Below are 19,687 nucleotides of genomic sequence, written 5' to 3' on the forward strand. Positions count from 1 at the left end.
AGGGCCCCAGGTGTGGCATATGGAAGTGCCTGGGCTAGGGGTCGAATCAGAGCTACAACTGCCACCCTACACCACAGCCACAGCAACTCGGCATCTGAGCCTCATCTGAGATCTACCTAAAGCTCGTGGCAATGCCAGATCCTTAACCCACTGAGCAAGGCCAAGGATCAACCCCGTATTCCCATGGATCCTACTTGGGTTCTGACCTGCTGAGCCACAACAGAACTCCAGCCTTCTGCCTCATTCATATCTCAGCTGTGACTCCATATTTGTCATTCTTGGACAGCAAAGTCAGACACACGCCAAAGCAACTGCTCTTTCACATCCCAAGTGTCCCATGCCATTATATGTATCCTTTACCTCAGGGCTCCTGGGGGTGTAGGGCTCTACAAGCTTTATCTCACTTGATTTAAAAAAATAAGAACAGGAGTTCCCATTGTGGCTCAGGGGGTTAAAAACCCAACAGAGTGTGGGTGAGGATGTGGGTTTGACCCCCGGCCTCACTCTGTGGGATAAAAATCCAGAGATGTCACTGTGGCATAGGTTGCCACTGCGGCTTGGATCCAGCATTGCCGTGGCTGTGGCATAGATATGCCCCCCTAGCCCAGGAACTTCAATACGCCACAGGTGCTGTCCTAAAAAAAGAAAAAAACAAAATTTTATTTTTTCAACACAAGTTTAGGTTGGTATCTCAAATTTAATTGTCTCTGTTCCTCTTCCTTTTTCCACAGCTAAAGATTTATGCTTTGCTTCTTAAAGACTAGTGAATTAACATCTAGCTTTCCCTGACAAATTTCGCCACTCATCAAAACTGTAAAACTTGGTTTCTTTATTTCTCTTACCTGCTTCAGATTTACAAGGTCCATGGGGAATTTCTAATCCTTATCAAGGAATATCTCCATCAACTCCATAGATTCAGATAACTCTGCTTCTACATTCAGGCTCAATTCCAGGAAAACTTCTCAACATTTGGAGTCTATATAACTGTCAAATCCACTCACTTTTGGCATAACTGGCTTCTTCCAACCCGCTGATTGAGGACAGGGGGTGGGGAGGGAAGGGGAGGACCAAAAATCCAGACTGCTTTTTTTTATGTTGGATCTAGTCTAGCGGACAAAAAAAACAGGTGAATTGGGGAGATCCAGCTGGGGAGTGGATATCATATTTCTTTGTTGTTATCTTCATTAGTTTGTTGGGGGGGGTTGTTTGTTTTTGTCTTTTTAGGGCCACACCCGCAGCATGTGGAAGTTCCCAGGCTAGGGGTTGAATAGGAGCTACAGCTACCAGCCACAGCCACAGCCACACCAAATCTGAGCCAAATCTGCGACCTACACCACAGTGCACAGCAACACAAGATCCTTAACCCACTGAGCAAAGCAAGGGATTGAGCCCGAGACCTCATGGATACTAGTCAGGTTCGTTACCACTGAGCCACAACGGGAACTCCTGTTGTATTTTTTTAGATTCCACATGTAAGTGATAGGGGTAGGGGATTAAAAGGTATAAATTATTATATGTAAAATAAGCTACAAAGATATATTGTACAACACAGTTTGTAGCCAATATTTTATAGTAACCATAAGTGGAGCATAACCTTTAAAAACAATCACTATACTGTACACCTGCAAATTTTATAATATTGTATACTAACTATAGTTCAATTAACAAAAAATATATATGTGATCACCAAATGCAAAAAAAAAAAAAAATCCCATCCTCATTTTTTTAGTGACTAAATCTTCAACAGTAATGGCATTTTTGCCCCTTATTCTGAGTATGTGCCCTGACTTGGCCCTTAATAGGCCCAGGACACCACTATCTGATTGACTCTGGTGGAGTTTTTTGGGAGTTTGTGGTTTAGTTTGGTTGGGGTTGGGGAGGGCTGTTTCTTTGTTTGGGGGAGTTTTTTGCTACCCTGTGGCATGTGGATCAAGCAAGGAATCAGATCGGAGATCAGATCCAAGCTGCTGTTGTGATCTATGCCACATCAGAGGCAACACTGGATCCCTAACCCACTGTGCCAGGCTGGGGATAGAACCTGCTTCCCGGCATTTCAGAGACACGGCCAATCCCATTGAGCCACAGCAGGAACTCTGAAGTGTCCTCCTAATTTAATCTGAACCAAAAAATATGCTGTAGTAGCTCACAACCCCTTCCATCTGGCCTTTTTTTTTTTACCTCACCTGCCGTGTGTGGAAGTTCCCAGGCCAGGGATCAAACCCTCACCACAACAGTGCCCTAAGCCAGAGCAGTGACAATGCCAAATCCTTAACCAATAGGCCACCAGGGAGCTCCATCTGCCCTAATTCTTCTACCAACTTTCTAGACTTGGTCTTTTTGGCCTTCTCTGGAAAGAGCAGAAATAATTTATTTCGTATTTACAGCAAGTAATAAGCACTTACAGAAGCTTCGCTGGAATGTTTGTCTCACAGAAGGAAGGGAAGCACCTGACTGCTGAGTGTTCCAACTAAATCATGTCTCTGGTTTCAAAAATGTTTTTAGCATTGCCAACACCGTTTGTGCGAGCGAGCACCCCTTCCCCCTCCACATCACAACACGGAAAACACTGGAAGGAGGACTATGCATTGGGACATACATGTTTATTTTACATTTCTTATCATATGCTCAGCACATGCTTAAACCCCTAAGTGGCTTGTGAAAGAGGGGGAGTTGTGCTCTTGTGATCCTTGTAAGCTCCTGCTATCAGGAAAATTACAAAGTGTGTTGAAAAGAGAAGAATTTAAACTTTGTGGATTCAGATTCAAATTTACCATTCAATCCCCTCTTTGGGCCAAATTCATTAATGCTGTGTTAAACTGTGCTGGGAGACCCTAAGGATGAAACCAACCTGCATCTCCACGTGTAATTCATGCAACTTAAATATAGTCGTTGCCGGCATTACACCAGGACGAGGAAGAAGATTCTAAGGTTGATGAAAGAGCTGCTCAAGAAAACATAACATGTCTTAGTTTCAGAGTTCTCTGGTGTTCAGGAGGTTAAGGATCTGGTGTTGTCACTGCTGAGGCACCGGTTCAATCCCTCGCCTGGGAACTTCCGCCAAAAAAAAATGGGAATCTGGGCTAAACAATCGGGCATCATGGGGCCCAGCTGAGCAGGACAGCAGGCGATACAGCCTCTGGGGGACAGTTCCCAGAACTAAAAAGCCACTGATGCAGCTGCGTTCACTCATTTTCCATTCTTACGGTGACTCAGCAACTCTCTCCCGTTTGTTAAACTTAACTGCTACCCACCAGCCACCTCCCTCTGAATATCATTTCTCTACCTTGTGGCATATATTACTCATGGCTCCTGCTGGTTCGTGGTTCTACATCCTCTTGGCATCTATGTACTGCCCTCGGTCAGGGGAACCCAGATCTGCTTCCATTACCAATTGCTTGTCTCTTTCCCTTTATTGCCAGCACAAATTCTTGAGAGAGAAAATCTGCTTGATTTAGCTAGTAACTACAGGCCACCGCTTGGGCCTCTAGCCCAGTGGTTCTCAAATGTGGGCATGAAGTCACCAGAAAGGTTTATTAAGACATAGATTGGGAGTTCCCCTGGTGACGCAGTGGTAACAAACCCAACTAGTATCCATGAGGACACAGGTTCGATCCCTGGCCTTGCTCAGTGGGTTAAGGATCTGGCGTTGCTGTGAGCTGTGGTATAGGTCACAGACATGGCCCAGTTCTGGTGTTGCTGTGGCTGTGGTATAGGCCGGCAGCTACAGCTCCAATTCGACCCCCTAGCCTGGGGACTTCCATATGCCCCTGGAGCAGCCCTAAAAAGACAAAAAGAAAAAGAAAAAAAAAGATACAGATTGCCCCACACCATGCCCAGAGCTTCTAATTACACAGATCTCTAGATCGCTAGTGGGATCTGATGGTTTGCATTTTGAATGAATCCTCAGGTCATTTCTGATGCTTCTTATCTAGAGACCACACTTTAAAAACCACTGCTGTAACTGCAGGTTGCAGGACCTGGAATAAGATGCCCATCATCTGTAGGGAGGGGATAAGTGATATGATTTAGCCTATGGTCACTTATAAATAAGGGCTAGTTTGCTCAGCAAGAGGCTGTGGACAGAAACATTTTAATATAGCCCCTGGATAGGCAAGCACACTGGCATTTTCCCTGTCCACTATTTTTTTTTTTTTTTGGTCTTTTTCTTAGGACCGCACCTGTAGCATATGGAAGTCCCCAGGCTAGGGGTCCAATCTGAGCTGCAGCTGCCCGCCTACACCACAGCCACAGCAATGCCAGATCCTTAACCTTCTGAGTAAGGCAGGGATCAAACCCGCACCCTCATGGATACTAGTCGGATTCATTACCACTGAGCCATGACAGGAACTCCAGGTCCACTCTTTTTCTAAGCGAGGTTCTACGGCATTCATTGTGTGCTTACTAAGTGCCACACTGCCTTCAGTGTATTACAATGGAGATATAAAGCCTGATAATTTTAACTTATCCAAGGACTCAGCGAAATCATTTTAATAACATGAAAATCAAGATAAATGTTTGGTTCTCATTTGAATACAAAGACACATCAAAAGAAAACTACAGGAGTTCCCGTCTTGACTCAGTGGTTAACGAATCCGACTAGGAACCATGAGGTTGCAGGTTCCATCCCTGGCCTCACTCAGTGGGTTAAGGATCCAGCGTTGCCATGAGCTGCGGTGTAGGTAGCAGACGCAACTCGGATCCGGCGTTGCTGTGGCTGTGGTGTAGGCCAGCAGCTATAGCTTCGATTAGACCCCTGGCCTGGGAACCTCCATATGCCGCAGGAGCGGCCCTAGAAAAGGCAAAAAGAAAAAGAAAAGAAAACTACAGAAATCCTCAAGTTTCCATTCCGTTGTTATCTTGTGATAGCAACAGAAGAGTAAAAGGTGCATGAGCAAGAAAAAAGCAAATTCATACAGTTGGGGAAAAAATTGTATGGGGGAAATAACAAAAAAGAAAAAAGCTATTTGAAAAAAAATTTTGAAGATAAAAGAGTTAGTTACAAATAACTCAGAATTTCTAACTGTGAGGAAAACCAAAGTACACTGGGATTCTCGTTGCGGTTCAGCGGGTTAAGAAGCCAACGGGTATTTATGAGGATGTGGGTACCACCCCTGGCCTCAGTCAGTGGGTCAAGGATCCAGCGTTGCCGTAAGCTGTGGCATAGGTCACACAGATGCGGCTCAGATCTGGCGTTGCTGTGGCTGTGGGGTAGGCTGGCAGCTGTAGCTCCGATTTGACCCCTAGTCTGGGAACCTCCCTATGCTGCAGGTGCGGCCCTAAAACACACGCACACACAAAAAGTATATTATGAAAACACACTATACTCTGTGCTCTCAAAACCCAGCTGTGGGTAAAGGAATAAAGTAAGCACATCTGAAAAGAAGGAGGTGTCCCACAAGTCGGCTAAAGGCAAGAAAAAGGCAAATGTGCACAGGTTTTGGAAAAGGTCATTTATAAGCAGGCTGTAAAATGGGTGCCGTGAAGACTAGTCGGCACTATTTTCTTGACAGGCAGGAGAAAACCAGGCAACAAACCTGCCTCCTTCCCTGGCAAGGCTCTCCCTTCCCTTTTCTAACTTTTTCACAGCATTCGCTGCCCAAATTCACCGTGCATTGTGTTGTATTATATCGTCCTCTAGTGGTTCTAAAAATGCCTCATCCTCCTTTTGTAAGGGCAGGATTTGTCACAGGGCCACACAAACACGCTGCTTAACCATTATCTGTTAATCAGACTGAAATGAATGCAGAGGTCCTGCAAGACAACCACAACCAGGTAGGCCGACCTATCTCAGCTTCCCTCAGCCTCCATGAAACAATGGGTATTCTCCCAAGTGGAAGTATTTTAGGCTCAGATTACTTAGCCCATCACTGACTTCCCTTTAAAGTAGATACTGCAATATGTAGTTTGCCACTCCCCCTTGTACAGTTTCAAGAAAGTTCAGTGTAACTTTGGGGGGTATGATAGTCTAAGAGTGCAAAAATTCCAAAAATGATAACTACAAATGCTCTGTTGATGAGAATAAACACAAGTTGGGTGTTCCTCTTGTGGGTGCAGGGGAAACGTATCTGACTAGCATCCATGAGGATGCTGGTTCGATCCCTGGCATATCTCAGTGCGTTAAGGATCCGGCATTGCCGTGAGCTGTGGCATAGGTCGCAGACACGTTTCGGATCCCATGTGGCTGTGGCTGTGGCTGTGGCGTGGGCCAGCAGCTGTACCTCTGATTCAACCCCTAGCCTGGGGGCTTCCATATGCCATGGGTGCGGCCCTCAAAAGAAAGAAAGAAAAAAAAAAAGAATACAAATTCAAGTGTTTGACGCTGATCTCAGGGATTTCAGAGTGATCCTTCACATCTCAGTCATGTGCAAAGGTAAGTCATGTCACTTACTGAATAAGGAGACTAGGGAAGCCAATTATCTTTTTTTTATCAGCAAAATGGACTTATTAGGAAATAGCAGAGGAATTGCCATTTGGGACATGCACACCATAGTCAAGCCCCTCCTTCATCTTTCTTCTGTGTCCACTTGGTAGAGTGTGGGTTTGGGTTAGGGTTTTTTCTTTATGTATCCATTCAACAGGTGTTTCTTGGAGTTCCCTTTGTGGCTCAGCAGGGGTTAAGAACCCAACAGTATCCATGAGGATGTGGGTTCGATCCCTGGCTTCACTCAGTGGATTAAAGGACAGAGCGTTGTTTCAAACTACAGCATAGGTCGCAGATAAAGCCCAGATCTGGCGTGGCAATGGCTGTGGCATAGGCCAGTGGCTATATATCTGATTCAACCCCTAGCCTGGGAACTTCCATATGCTACAGTGTGGCCCTAAAAAGACAAAAAGAGAAAAAAACAGCAGTAAAATCCCAGGTGTTTCTGCTTCTGCTCTGTGCAAGACATCCTGAGGTCAGTTTGGGAATGGGGGGAATGCAAATGGGACACACCCTTGCTTTCATACCACTTACTGTGTAGAGAGGAAGCAGAGTACACACACAGAGTGACAGAAAGGGAGTTTTAGGAGTTCAGAGAAGGACGAGATCGCCTCTGAAAAATCCTTTGACTGTATGGCATCTGTCTTTTAATCCTGACTGAGGACCACTCACCAACAAAGAACCACAGCAAATCACTAATGACCAAGAGCTGATATAATCATCTGTATTAAGTGGGCCTAAGGACAAAAGCCCAGCTGCTGTTCTTCAGATAACAAAAATACCACTGGATTTCAACACAAGGAAAAATATTAACTCAGTAATTACTGGCTTTAAGATACTTTAAGATACTGGATACCAAAGTGAGAGATAAAGTAGCTGAGATATTGACTCTGCCCTGAAATAATTCACCATATAGTGGGGAAACCTGTTTAGGATTAGCAATCATGCACTATGTCAGAGCTGAGAGCCTCTGAATGACTCTCCAATTAAAGCTCTGCTTTTTATTTGACCACTGTTCAGCATGTGCCATTCCCAGAGTCAGGGATTAGGTCCAAGCCTCAACTGCAACCTAAGCCGAAGCTGTGGTAACGCTAGATCCTTAACCCACTGTGCCTGCCAGGGACTGAACCTGTGTCCCAGCACTCCTGATACACTGCTGATCCTGTTACGTGCCAGCAGGAACTCCAAGCTCTGCTTTTTTTTATTAAAATAATTTATAAATATCCAGGTGTTAGCAATGGGATGGGGGGTGGGGTTCTTGGTTTAATAGCCTTATCTTTTTACTGGAAGAAAATACTGCAACACATTTGACCTGAGAATGGCATCTGTAGAATAAAAAGAATTCCCACAACTTAGTTTAAAAATACAAATCACCTGGAGTTCCCACTGTGGCTCAGCAGGTTAAGGGCCCAAAGTTGTCTCTGTGAGGATGCAGGTTCAATCCCGGACCAGTGGGTTAAGGACAGGCATTGCCACAGCTGTGGCTTAAGTTTCTCCTGCAGCTCGGATCTGATTCCTGGCCCGGGAGCTCCATATGCCACAGGGTGGTCAAAATGAAAAAAGAAAAAAAAAAAGACACAACTGAACTTATCTAGGAAACAGAAACAGAATCACAGATATAGAGAACTGGAATTGTGGTTGCCAAGGGGGAGGGAGGGGAAGCGAGGAGGAGGGAGAGGGACAGAGGAGGAAGGATTGGGAGTTTGGGATTAGCAGAGGCAAACTATTATATATATGCTGGATAAACAAGGACCCGCTGTATAGCACAGGAAACTATATTCAATATCCTGTGATAAATCATAAAGAATATGAAAAAGAATATGTATGTATATGCGTATAACTGAGTCACTTTGCTATACAGCAGAAATTAACACCACATCACAAATCAACTATACTTCAATACGTTTTTTAAAAAGAAAGAAAAATCTGTAAATAAGTATAGAATTTTAATAACATACATGCCGAAGTATTTAGGAGAAGTGTATTAATGTCTGCCATTGACCATGAAATACAGCAAAATATACAGTGGTGCAAATAGATAGATGAATAGACATGATGTGTGGAGTTCCCGTCTTGGCGCAGTGGTTAACAAACCCGACTGGGAACCATGAGGTTGCGGGTTCGGTCCCTGCCCTTGCTCAGTGGGTTAACGATCTGGTATTGCCATGAGCTGTGGTGTAGGTTGCAGACGCGGCTCGGATCCCGCGTTGCTGTGGCTCTGGCATAGGCTGGTGGCTACAGCTCCGATTCGACCCCTAGCCTGGGAACCTCCATATGCCGTGAGAGCGGCCCAAGAAAATGCCAAAAAGACAAAAAAAAAAAAAAAATAGACATGATGTGTAGTATAACATTAATAGCAAAATCTAGGTCTCCAGTATGTGCTCATTGTAAAATTCCTTCAACTTTGCTGTGTATATGGAAATGTTTATAATAAAAAGTTGGAAAAAAAACAAAAAATAATCAATACTTTTTTTTTTTTTTTTTTTTTTTGCTTTTTAGGGCCACACTAGCAGCATGTGGAGGTTCCCAGGCTAGGGGTCGAATTGGAGCTACAGTGGCTGGCCTACACCACAGCCACAGCAATGCCAGATCCAAGCCCATCTGCAACCTACACCACAGCTCAGGACAATGCTGGATTCTTAACCCACTGAGCGAAGCCAGGGATCAAACCCGCAACCTCATGGTTCCCAGTTGGATTTGTTTCCACTGTGCCATGACAAGAAGTCCAATATACTTTAAAAGTAGAACACCACTGGAGTTCCCATTGTGGCTCAGTGGTGCCAATGCTTGGATCCCCCGCATTGCTGTGGCTCTGGCGTAGGCCGGCAGCTACAGCTGCTATTGGACCCCTAGCCCGGGAACCTCCACATGCCTCGGGAGCAGCCCTAGAAAAGGCAAAAAGACAAAAAAATAAATAAAATAAAAGTAGAACACCACAGAGTTCTCTCGTGGTGCAGCAGGTTAAAGATCTAGTGTTGTCTCTACAGTGGCTCAGGTAGCTGCTGTGGCAAGGGTTTGATCCCTGGCCCAGGAACTTCCACATGCCTTGGGAGTGGGCAATAAAAAATAGTATGCAATGGTACAAACATTGATTATAATAAATAAATGAGCATTCCTTGGTCTGAATAAAATGTACTTACAAAACCTAGGAGCTGCATGTTGTTATCGAAGTTTTGCTGCCATATCACTTGTACTGTTCCATGATTTAATTACAAACAACAACTGCCCCTCTGACTAGGTCTTGCAGGACTTTATTAAGGGATTTTGGGTAAATCACAGAAACTCTAGGAGAACCAGAGAGCCAGGATCTGAAGCAAGACAGCCACAGACAGGGTCCAACCATGCCATGGAGGCCACTCGCCAAAAACACATTCCTATTTTCACTTGGCACCAATGACCCCCCAGAGGTGGACACCAGAAGCTCTGCCAATGCTATTCCCAAAGTACTGGATTCTTTTCTTTTTTTTTTTTTTTTTTTTTTTTTTTGCCTTTTTGCTATTTCTTTGGGCCACTCCCATGGCATGTGGAGGTTCCTAGACTAGGGGTCAAATCGGAGCTGTAGCCGCCGGCCTACGCCAGAGCCACAGCAACGCAGGATCCGAGCCGCGTCTGCAACCTACACCACAGCTCACGGCAAGGCCAGATCATTAACCCACTGAACAAGGGCAGGGACTGAACCCGCAACCTCATGGTTCCTAGTCGGATTCATTAACCACTGAGCCACGACGGGAACTCTCATATGTTGAAATCTTAAACCCCCAGGTGATGATTTTAAGAGCTGGGCCTTAGGAAAGCTACTAGGTCATGATTTAAATTAATATCCTTATTCTAAAAAAAGACCCCAAAAGGCTATTCACCCTTTCCACCAAGTGAGGACATAGCAAAAAGGCACTGTCCATAAACTAGGAAGTGAACTCTCACCAGATACCAAATCTGCTAGCACTTTGATCTTGGACTTCCCAGCCTCCAGAACCATGAGAAATATCTGTTGTTTATAAACCACTAAATTGACAGCGTTTTTGTTATAGCGGCCCAGATGGACTAAGACATCTTATGCTAAATCAGCCTCCCAGTGAGAGTTCACCTGATATCATGCCCTTATTCTCTTCCTTTCCTGTCCCACTCTCCCACACTGCTCCCAATTTTTCCTGGGAACACTTTTTTTCCCCCTGCCACCTGCAGCATGTGGAAGTTCCCAGGTAAGAGATCAAACCCGAGCCAGAGCAGCAACCTAAGCCGCTGCAGTGAAACCACCAATCCTTAACCCACTGTGCCACAAGGAAACTCCTGGGAATGCGTATTTTCGTAACAAGTCCTTATCTCAGAGTTTTCTTCTGAGGAACCCAAAAATTACCTGGGATGGGAACGGACCTAGCACGTGGTAAGCACTCAACAAGTATTCATTAGAAGGAAGGAAGCAAACACTAAGTTGCTACTCAGGGCAATGTTCACCACATTCTCTGATCCAGACTCCTGGAGGGGCTCACAAAACAGGTCCTCCCATCTGGCACTCTTCCATCACTGGAACAGTCCTCACTCACGCAATCAGGAAGAGAGGAGCCAAAAAGCTGCCACTGAGGTGCCCTTTGCCCAGTCAGCAGGAGGTCTAGAATTATATAATTTTGGACAATTTACTTAACCTTTTATCACCCTCATGGAAACATGAAGTTCCCATTGTGGCACAGTGGAAACAAATCCGACTAGTAACCATGAGGACACATGTTCAATCCCTGGCATTGCTCTGTGGGTTAAGGATCCGACATTGCCATGAGCTGTGGGGTAGGTCATAGATGTGGCTCAGATCCTGCGTTCCTATGGCTGTGGTGTAGGCCAGCCGCTGTAGCTACTAAGCCTGCAGTGAAAACACCAATTCGACCCCCAGCCTGGGAACTTTGATATGCCTCAGGGGAAGCCCTAAAAAGCAAAAAAATGAGAAGAAAAGAAGAGAAAGGAAAAGAAAAGAAAAGAAAAGGAAAGGAAAGGAAAGGAAAGGAAAGGAAAGGAAAGAAAAGAAAAGAAAAGAAAAGAGGTACAAGCATAGAAAGAGAAGAAGCTAGGATAAAAACCTTAGATATCTAAGGCTGGATTGCACTTTGCAGTATTAATATGAACTCTTGGTTTCTGAAAGATAGATGATAAATAGAAAGATATATCTATGTACACACACACACACACACCTATGTGTATATGTACATATGTAACTGCTAACTCGATCCACTATGAGGTTAAAGAAAGATGAGTACACCAGCAGCAATGTGATTCCTGACACCTAGACCTTTCTTTTTTTTTTTTTTTTTTGCTTTTTAGGGCCATACCTGCAGCATAGGGAAGTTCCCAGGCTAGGGGTCAAATCAGATTTACAGCTGTCGGCCTGCACCACAGCCACAGCAACCTGGGATCCAAACCGCGCCTGTGACCTACACCACAGCTCACAGCAACACCAGATCCTTAACCCACTGAGTGAGGCCAGGGATCAAAGCTGCATCCTCATGGACACTAGCTAGATTCATTTCCACTGCACCACAGTGGGAACACCTAGACCTTGGTTTCTAAATACCATTCTCCCTAAAAGGAACCAGAGCTCCAGGGAGAAATGGCTAATTCCAGAGCTAAGGCAGAGAAAGTATATAAAAAATCTGGAACATCCTGTACCAGAAAGTATGGAAATTCTGAAAGAATGACAGGAACACGTCAAAATGGCACAGGAACAAGCCAAAGTAATCCTATTGGCTAAATTTGGGATAATTTTAGCATCAAAAGAGTGATACAAATTGCTTATAATCTGTTTAATAAATAAGAACCCATGATATCATACTAATATAGATAGACTAGACAGTTGGATGGATAGATAGACAGATAGATAGATAGATAGATAGATAGATAGATAGATAGATAGATAGAAAGAAGGGCAGGAAAGTTTTACCTTACAATAGAAAGTCAACTACTAAAGGCAGAAGAGATGATGGAAGGGATGATTAGCAATTGGAAAATTTTACAGTAATAATTGTTTTGGTCAAAAAACAAAAATGGATACTAACACAAACGAGTGAAAATGTGATCAGAAACAGAATCTTTGCACAATCTCAAAGTATCTGCAGACAAAAATTCTTATTCATGGAGTTTCCGTTGTGGCGCAGTGGAAACGAATCCGACTAGGAACCATGAGGTTGTGGGGTTCCATCCCTGGCCTCACTCAGTGGGTTAAGGATCCGGCATTGCAGTAAGCTGTGGTGTAGGTCACAGATGTGGCTCAGATAATCGCAGATGTGGCTCGGATCTTGCATTGCTGTGGCTCTGGCATAGGCCGGCAGCTATAGCTTCGATTAGACCCCTAGCCCACGAACCTCCATATGCCAGCGGGTGCAGCACTAAAAAGACAAAAGACAAAAAAAAAAAAAAAAAAAAAAAAAACTTATTCATGAAGCTCCCTGGTGGCTTAGTGGTTAAGAACTTGGCATTGTCACTGCTGTGGCTCAGGTCACTGCTATAGCTCAGGTTTGATCCCTGGCCCAGGAACTTCTGCATACTGTGGATGAAGCCAAATAAAAAACAAACTTATTCATGAAACATCACACTGCAAAATTTGGCAGATGCCTCCTTACCAAATGATAATACTTGACTTCAGCAGGAGACAAACCAACATCATGTGCCTTCCAATGTGATGCACTGAGAGGAGTACAGAATCACTTCAGTGGCATTCCTGCCAAAAAACACATTCCACACATCCAATCATGAGAAAACATCAGACAAACACAAACTGACAGTCATTCTGCAAAGTAATCATCCCACTCCAAAAATGTCAAGGTCATGAAAAAAAAGGAGAGACCAGGAACCGTTCCAAATAAAAGAAAATTAATGAGATATGACAGCTAAATGCAGTATATGAACTTGGACTGAATCCTGGGCCTATAAAAGACTTGATTAGGAAAAACTGTAAGATGCTTTTTAAGGACCATTTTAGCTCCAGATGTCTCCATGAGGTTTACTGCAGCTCCTGTTGGACTGCATCATTTCTGGACTTCTCCTGCTCCATTATGTTTCCTTTCCTGCCCTTTTACACTTGTTGGTCCCAGAAGCATTCCTTAATAAATATCCTGCACACTTAACTGCGTCTCACAGTCCGCTTCCTGGAGAACTCAACCTAAAAGGACAAAAGTGAGTAGGATCTTAACAAGCCAAGGCTGAGATGAGACATACTCTATACATGAAAACTAGTCTGAGAAAAGTCTCATATTAGCAGATAAATAGCCTAACTGATAGGGGACGGAGTAGCTGGAATTCAGAGAGCAGAAGGCAGCTCGATGTGAGATGAAGCTGTAAAGAGAGGTTAGGGCAAAGCCCGTACAGGATACTGCTGGCCATGTTAATGACCTCAGTTTGTCTTAACGGTAATACAAAGTTACTAGAAGCCTGGACAGTAGAATACGGGAGGGCAAGCAGTGTACAATAAGATTTGCAACTGGAATAGATTATTAGTACTGCAGCAGAAAATGGAAAACAGATTGTGGAAAGGAAAAGAGTGAAGTTGGAAAGACTACTAAGAATGTTACTGCATGGAGTTCCCATCATGGCGCAGTGGTTAACGAAACAGACTAGGAACCATGAGGTTGCAGGTTTGATCCCTGGCCTTGCTCAGTGGGTTAAGGATCCAGCGTTGCCATGAGCTGCGGTGTAGGTCACAGACACGGCTCGGATCCCGCGATGCTGTGGCTCTGGCGTAGGCCAGTGACTACAGCTCTGATTAGACCCCTAGCCTGGGAACCTCCATATGCCACGGGAGCGGCCCTAGAAAAGACAAAAAAAGAAAAAGAAAAAAAAAAGAAAGAAAGAAAGTTACTGCAGTGGTTTAAACTAAAGTTGATGGTTGTCGAGACCAGATGGTGATGATGAAGACGAAAGATGAAAGTGTGGATTGATTCAAGAAATATTAAGGGAACCCTCCTACACTGTTGGTGGGAATGCAAATTGATAAAAACCACTACGGAAAACAGTACGGAGTTACCTCAAAAAACTGAAACTATAAATACCAGAGTTCCTGTTGTGGCTCAGTGGCAACAAGCCACTCAGGGACTAGTATCCATGAGGACATGGGTTCGATCCCTGGCTTTGCTCAGTGGGTTAAGGATCAGGCATTGTCGTGAGCTGTGGTGTAGGTTTCAGATGCGGCTTGGATCCCACGTGGCTGTGGCTGTGGGGTAGGCCAGAAGCTGCAGCTCCAATTCGACCCCTAGCCTGGGAACTTCCACATGCTGCAGGTGCAGCCCTAAAAAGACCAAAAAAGAAAAAAGAAGAACTACCATGTGATCCAGCAATCCCACTCCTGGTCATCTATCTGGAGGAAATCATAATTTGAAAAGACACATACACCCCAGCATTCATTGCAGCACTATTTCCCATAGCCAAGACATGGAAACAATCTAAATGCCCATTGACAGAGGACTGAGTAAAGAAGATATGGTACATATATGCAATGGAATGTCACTCAGCCATTTAAAACAATGAAATAATGGAGTTCCCTGGTAGCTCAGCAGATTAAATATCCAGCTCTGCTGTGTCACTGCTGTGGATCTGGTTACTGCTGTGGCTGGTGCAGGTTAGACCCCTGGCCCAGGAGAAAAAAAAAAAAAAAAAAAACAATGAAATAATGCCATTTACAGCAACATGGATGCATGGATGGATCTAGAGATTATCATACTAAGTGAAGTGAATCAAAGACAAACATCATGTGATAGCACATACAAGTGGACTCTAAATGCACCGACAGTATATGGAATGGATGGTCAGCGTGGGCTTGCTGTATAGCACAGGGAACTCTACTCGATATTCTGCGCGCGCCTCTATGGGAATGGATGTGTGTAGATGTATAACTCAGTCACTTTGCTGTACAGCAGAAATTCACACGGCACTGTACATAACTGTACCTCAAGGAAATGTTTTTAAAAAGAAATATTGAGAAGATTAAAAATGACAGCCTGGAGATAGACTGGATATGGATCCTAAGGAAGAGGAGGTGTGAAGGATGACACCTAGTTTTTGATTTGCTAAAATGAATAAATAGTGCCAAACAATGAGGTTACGAAACGTTAGAAGAGGATCGGGTGTAGCAGAACGATTCATGAACTTGCTCTTCCTTTGCCAACTAAATGTGGGGTTGGGAAACCAAGGAGAAAAAAATGTTTCAAGAAGCAAGGAGAGGAGTTCCCTTCGTGGCGCAGTGGTTAACGAATCCGACTAGGAACCATGAGGTTGCGGGTTCGGTCCCTGCCCTTGCTCAGCGGGTTAACGATCCGGCGTTGTCGTGAGCTGTGGTGTAGGTTGCAGACGCGGCTCGGATCCCGCGTTGCTGTGGCTCTGGCGTGGGCCGGTGGCTACAGCTCCGATTCAACCCCTAGCCTGGGAACCTCCATATGCCGCGGGAGCGGCCCAAGAAATAGCAACAACAACAACAAATAAAAGACAAAAGACAAAAAAAAAAAAAAAAAAAAAAATTTGTTCTCAATTAAAAAAAAAAAAAAAAAAAAAAAAAAAAAAAAAAAAAAAGAAGCAAGGAGAGATCAACCATGTCGAAAGCTCTAGAGGGGTGAGGTAATCTGTAGCTCGAAAATATCCACGAGAGGTGCTTCAGAGGAATGGTGAATGTAGAAGCCAGGGTGGATGAAAAGTGAGTAGCAAGAAGGAAAACAGAGACATTTTTCCATCCACCACAAAAACAAAAACAACAAAAACAGGAAAGATATTAGCCCCCCCCAAAAAGAGTTGTAATTCTCACCAAATCAAAAATATCAACTGAATCCAAACTCCACTTGGGATAAAAATAAATCTCGGTGTATACACATCATTTTATCTAGTTCTCTGAACTCCAAAGGGATGGAATTAGCTCCAGAAAAGCACAGTAGTTGTTACCATTGCCAGTCAGATGAGAAAATTAGCAATTCTATTGGCACAATCTTATAAATCTACTATACTTTAACAAAAAATTAAAAAATAAGAAAATAGCAATTTGGCAAATAAATTGCCTCCCAAAAAAAATGCTATTAAAAAAGTCACTTTGAGGCTTTCCCATTGTGGCACATCAGAAACAAAACCATGAGGTGGTGGGTTTGATCCCTGGCCTCGCTCAGTGGGTTAAGGAGCTGGAATTGCCGTGAGCTGTGGTGTACGTCGAAGATGTGGCTCGGATCCCGAGTTGCTGTGGTGTAGGCCAGCGGCTATAGCTCCAGTTAGACCCCTAGCCTGGGAACCTCCATATGCCACAAGTGCAGCCCTAAAAAAAAGCACAAATGCATCTTTAGCTTTTAAATTTCATGCCTTCCTCTGCATTCTACACATACGACACATCTTCCCACAATGTTTTTCTCCCATATCCAAAACCTTATCCAAGTTCGAGGTCAGGTCCTATCAGTGAGTCTTTTCCGGCTAAATCCCTATCTGGTTATTTGGAAAACCTTAGCATTTGAGAATTTAATGTGTAATGTTGCTAAGGTCTTGCTCTCAAATTGCTAAATATTTTTCACAATAGATTACAAAGTCCCAGCAGGCAGAGACTAGGACTTCTCGTTCTCTTATATGTTATTAACACTTTCTGTATATTCAAATTAAGTGTAGCATAAGCTAATCATAATTTACACTGTTCAAAACCCCATTTTCATCTCCGAATCCCAGTCCTCAAATTTCCCTATGAATAATTAACATGTATTGATTAGTATATACCATTCACTGTTATTCACACTTCACTTCTCTTTTGTGTGTGTGTGTGTGTGTCTTTTTAGGACCGCACCCATGGCATATGAAGTTTCCCAAAGGGGTGAAATCGGAGCTGTAGCCACTAGCCTGCACTACAGCCACAGCAAAGCTGAATTCCAGCCGTGTCTGCAACCCACACCACAGCTCACTGAAATACTGGATCCTTAACCCACTGAGTGAGGCCAGGGAGCGAACCTGTGTCCTCACGAATGCTAGTCAGATTCCTTTTCGCTGAGCTACTGACAGGAACTCCACTTTTCACATTTGAACACACACAATCCTCCCAAGAACCCGAGGATACAGATATTACTACTCTTACTTTCCAGATCAGAAAACGAGTCAGAAAGGACAAGTGACACAATTAGTAAGTGGCAGATTTGTGAATCAAATCAAGACAGACACTGGAGACCATTTTCTTAACTTTTTAGTAACATAAAAATAACCCTAATAAGGGCTGGTCCTACCTGCCTAGGTTTACTGGCCTGCAGGATTAAGCAGCACAGTTTAGGAGCCAGAATTTAAAAGAAACTCTATTTCGTCACACGCTGTGTATTTCCTCCGCCCCTGCCCTCCGCGGCAGAAGAATCCGCTATATTCCTGACGACCCGTTGGTGGCGCTGCAGGACAGGTATGCGCTGAGGCCGCGTCAATGAGAGAGGCTGAGAGGGGGTGAAGATTCGATCTGTAGCCCCGCGGTGGGAGGAGCCTAAGGAAGAGGGAGGGCTGGCGAGTGGTGTGTCCTGCGCAGGCGCAGAACCTGGCACTCCCCCGAGAGTGAGGGCTGCTGGGTCGGTGACGTGGCCTGGCAGCGTCCACTCCGGTGAGCCTCCGGGGAGCCCCGCGCCGCCGGAACTGTCCGTGGCCTAGTCCCGACGCGTGTGTGCTTGCGAGCCGGGGACAGCGGCGGCGGCCCGGCCTGCGGGGACCCGACAGGGCCGCTGCCATGGGGAAGTGACGCGCTTGCGACCGCTGTTCCGCGGCAGCGGCGAGACATGAGGAGACCCCGCGGCAGGGGCAGCGGCGGCGGCTCCTGATCCCCGCGATGGAGGAGAAATACGGCGGGGAAGTGTTAGCCGGCCCAGGCGGCGGCGGCGGCCTCGGGCCGGTGGACGTGCCCAGCGCTCGGTAAGGGACTGATCTGGCACCCGCCTCCCGATCTGCGGTCTCCCCGCGCAGGCGAGCTCCCTCTCCCTCCCGTCCCGTTGACAGCCCGGGACTCCTCCTCGGTTCTGCACGCGCCCCGGAGCCCTCCGTCCTCCCTGCTTCGGCTCCCAGGCCGCCTCTAGCTTTCTTTGGCTCCGCCGTCCCTCTCTGCAGAATGAATGCTCTAAGATCCAAGGAGGTTCTGCTTGAGATCTGGGTTTCCAGGCAGACCGTTAACCTTAGAACTGCCAGCCAGTTGACGTGAGAGGTTTTTCTGACCTATGAGAAGCATTTCTGTTGGCTGTTTCTCCCCGAAATAATGGGTTGGTGATACTTAACCTTTCTGACGTCTGCCTGCGTAAGTTAGAGGAAGGGTCACCGTCATCTCTTGAGGCGAAGAAACCAAAGTACAAACAGATGAACTTTGATGTTCAGGTTAACCCCGCACACCAAGAATCCAGCCGGTCATCTAGTTTTCCTTTCTTCGTTTATTTTGTTTTGTTATTAAGAAATGTGTGCTCGTTGTCCAAAAATTCAAGCAGCACAGAAATTCATAGAGTAAAAAGGAAAAATCCCCCCTTTATCCCCTTCCCAGCAATGCTCCCGTTAATCCCCAAGAGGTAAGTATACTGACCACTTTCCAGTGTGTCCTTCTTGACCTGTCCTAATTTCTGAGGTAGAGTGAAAGATGCGTAAAACATGGCCCAACAATTTTCATTGCCTTTATAGTTAATGAGGTTAAGTTTTTCTTGTTCTTGAAAACTCCTTTGAGATTTAAAGATGGTTTTGGTAAATTCTTGGAACTGTAGAAATAGAATCACTAACGCAACTTTTTTTTATGAAAAGGGAAGAACACAGCAAATGCTGGAGCAAAATTTAAATTAGCTGCATTTTCTGTAGTACAAGTTCAATTCTAATCTATTTTGAGCAACTTGTTTTTGTAAATAACAGGATATCAGGTATTATTTCCTGAGATGCGACAGCTAAATGCAGTAGGCAATTCTGATGTGGATTTCTAGAGGGGAAAATGCTGTGAAAGACAGTACTAGGTCACTTGACAAAATTGGACTCTGGACAATAGATTAGATAAAAATATATCCATGTTAAATTTCCTGTAGTTGATAACTGCACTGATTTTATGAGTATGCTCATGATCTTAGGAAACACAAGTATTTAGGGATAAAGTAGCAGGATGTATGTAACTTACTCTTTGAAAAGTTCAGGGGAGGGAGTTCCTGTCATGGCTTAGTGGTTAACGAATCTGACTAGGATCCATGAGGATGCAGGTTTGATTCCTGGCCTCGCTCAGTGGGTTAAGGATCCGGCATTGCTGTGAGCTGTGGTATAGATCACAGGCACGGCTCGGATCCCATGTTGCCA

At 44.8% G+C, this 19,687-nt stretch overlaps 2 protein-coding genes across 2 annotated transcripts in view; one reads left to right on the forward strand and one right to left on the reverse strand.

Annotated features, from left to right (window-relative positions):
* LOC110257255 lies at positions 12,947–18,692 on the reverse strand. The gene is made up of 3 exons (XM_021076818.1): positions 18,687–18,692; positions 17,629–18,586; positions 12,947–13,121 (listed from the first exon to the last, which is right to left on the reverse strand). The coding sequence occupies exons 1-2, from the start codon at positions 18,690–18,692 to the stop codon at positions 17,669–17,671; spliced, it is 924 nt and encodes a 307-aa protein (XP_020932477.1). The 3' UTR covers positions 12,947–13,121; positions 17,629–17,668.
* The window catches only part of SLC30A5 (solute carrier family 30 member 5), a 35,919-nt gene continuing 34,434 nt past the window's right edge, over positions 18,203–19,687 (forward strand). The window contains 1 exon segment of the mRNA NM_001137624.1: positions 18,203–18,289. Within this exon segment, the coding sequence (NP_001131096.1) occupies positions 18,207–18,289 (83 nt within the window). The 5' untranslated portion in view covers positions 18,203–18,206.

The sequence above is a fragment of the Sus scrofa genome, chromosome 16, assembly GCF_000003025.6.
Source record: "Sus scrofa isolate TJ Tabasco breed Duroc chromosome 16, Sscrofa11.1, whole genome shotgun sequence".
NCBI classification, from domain to species: Eukaryota; Metazoa; Chordata; class Mammalia; order Artiodactyla; family Suidae; genus Sus; species Sus scrofa.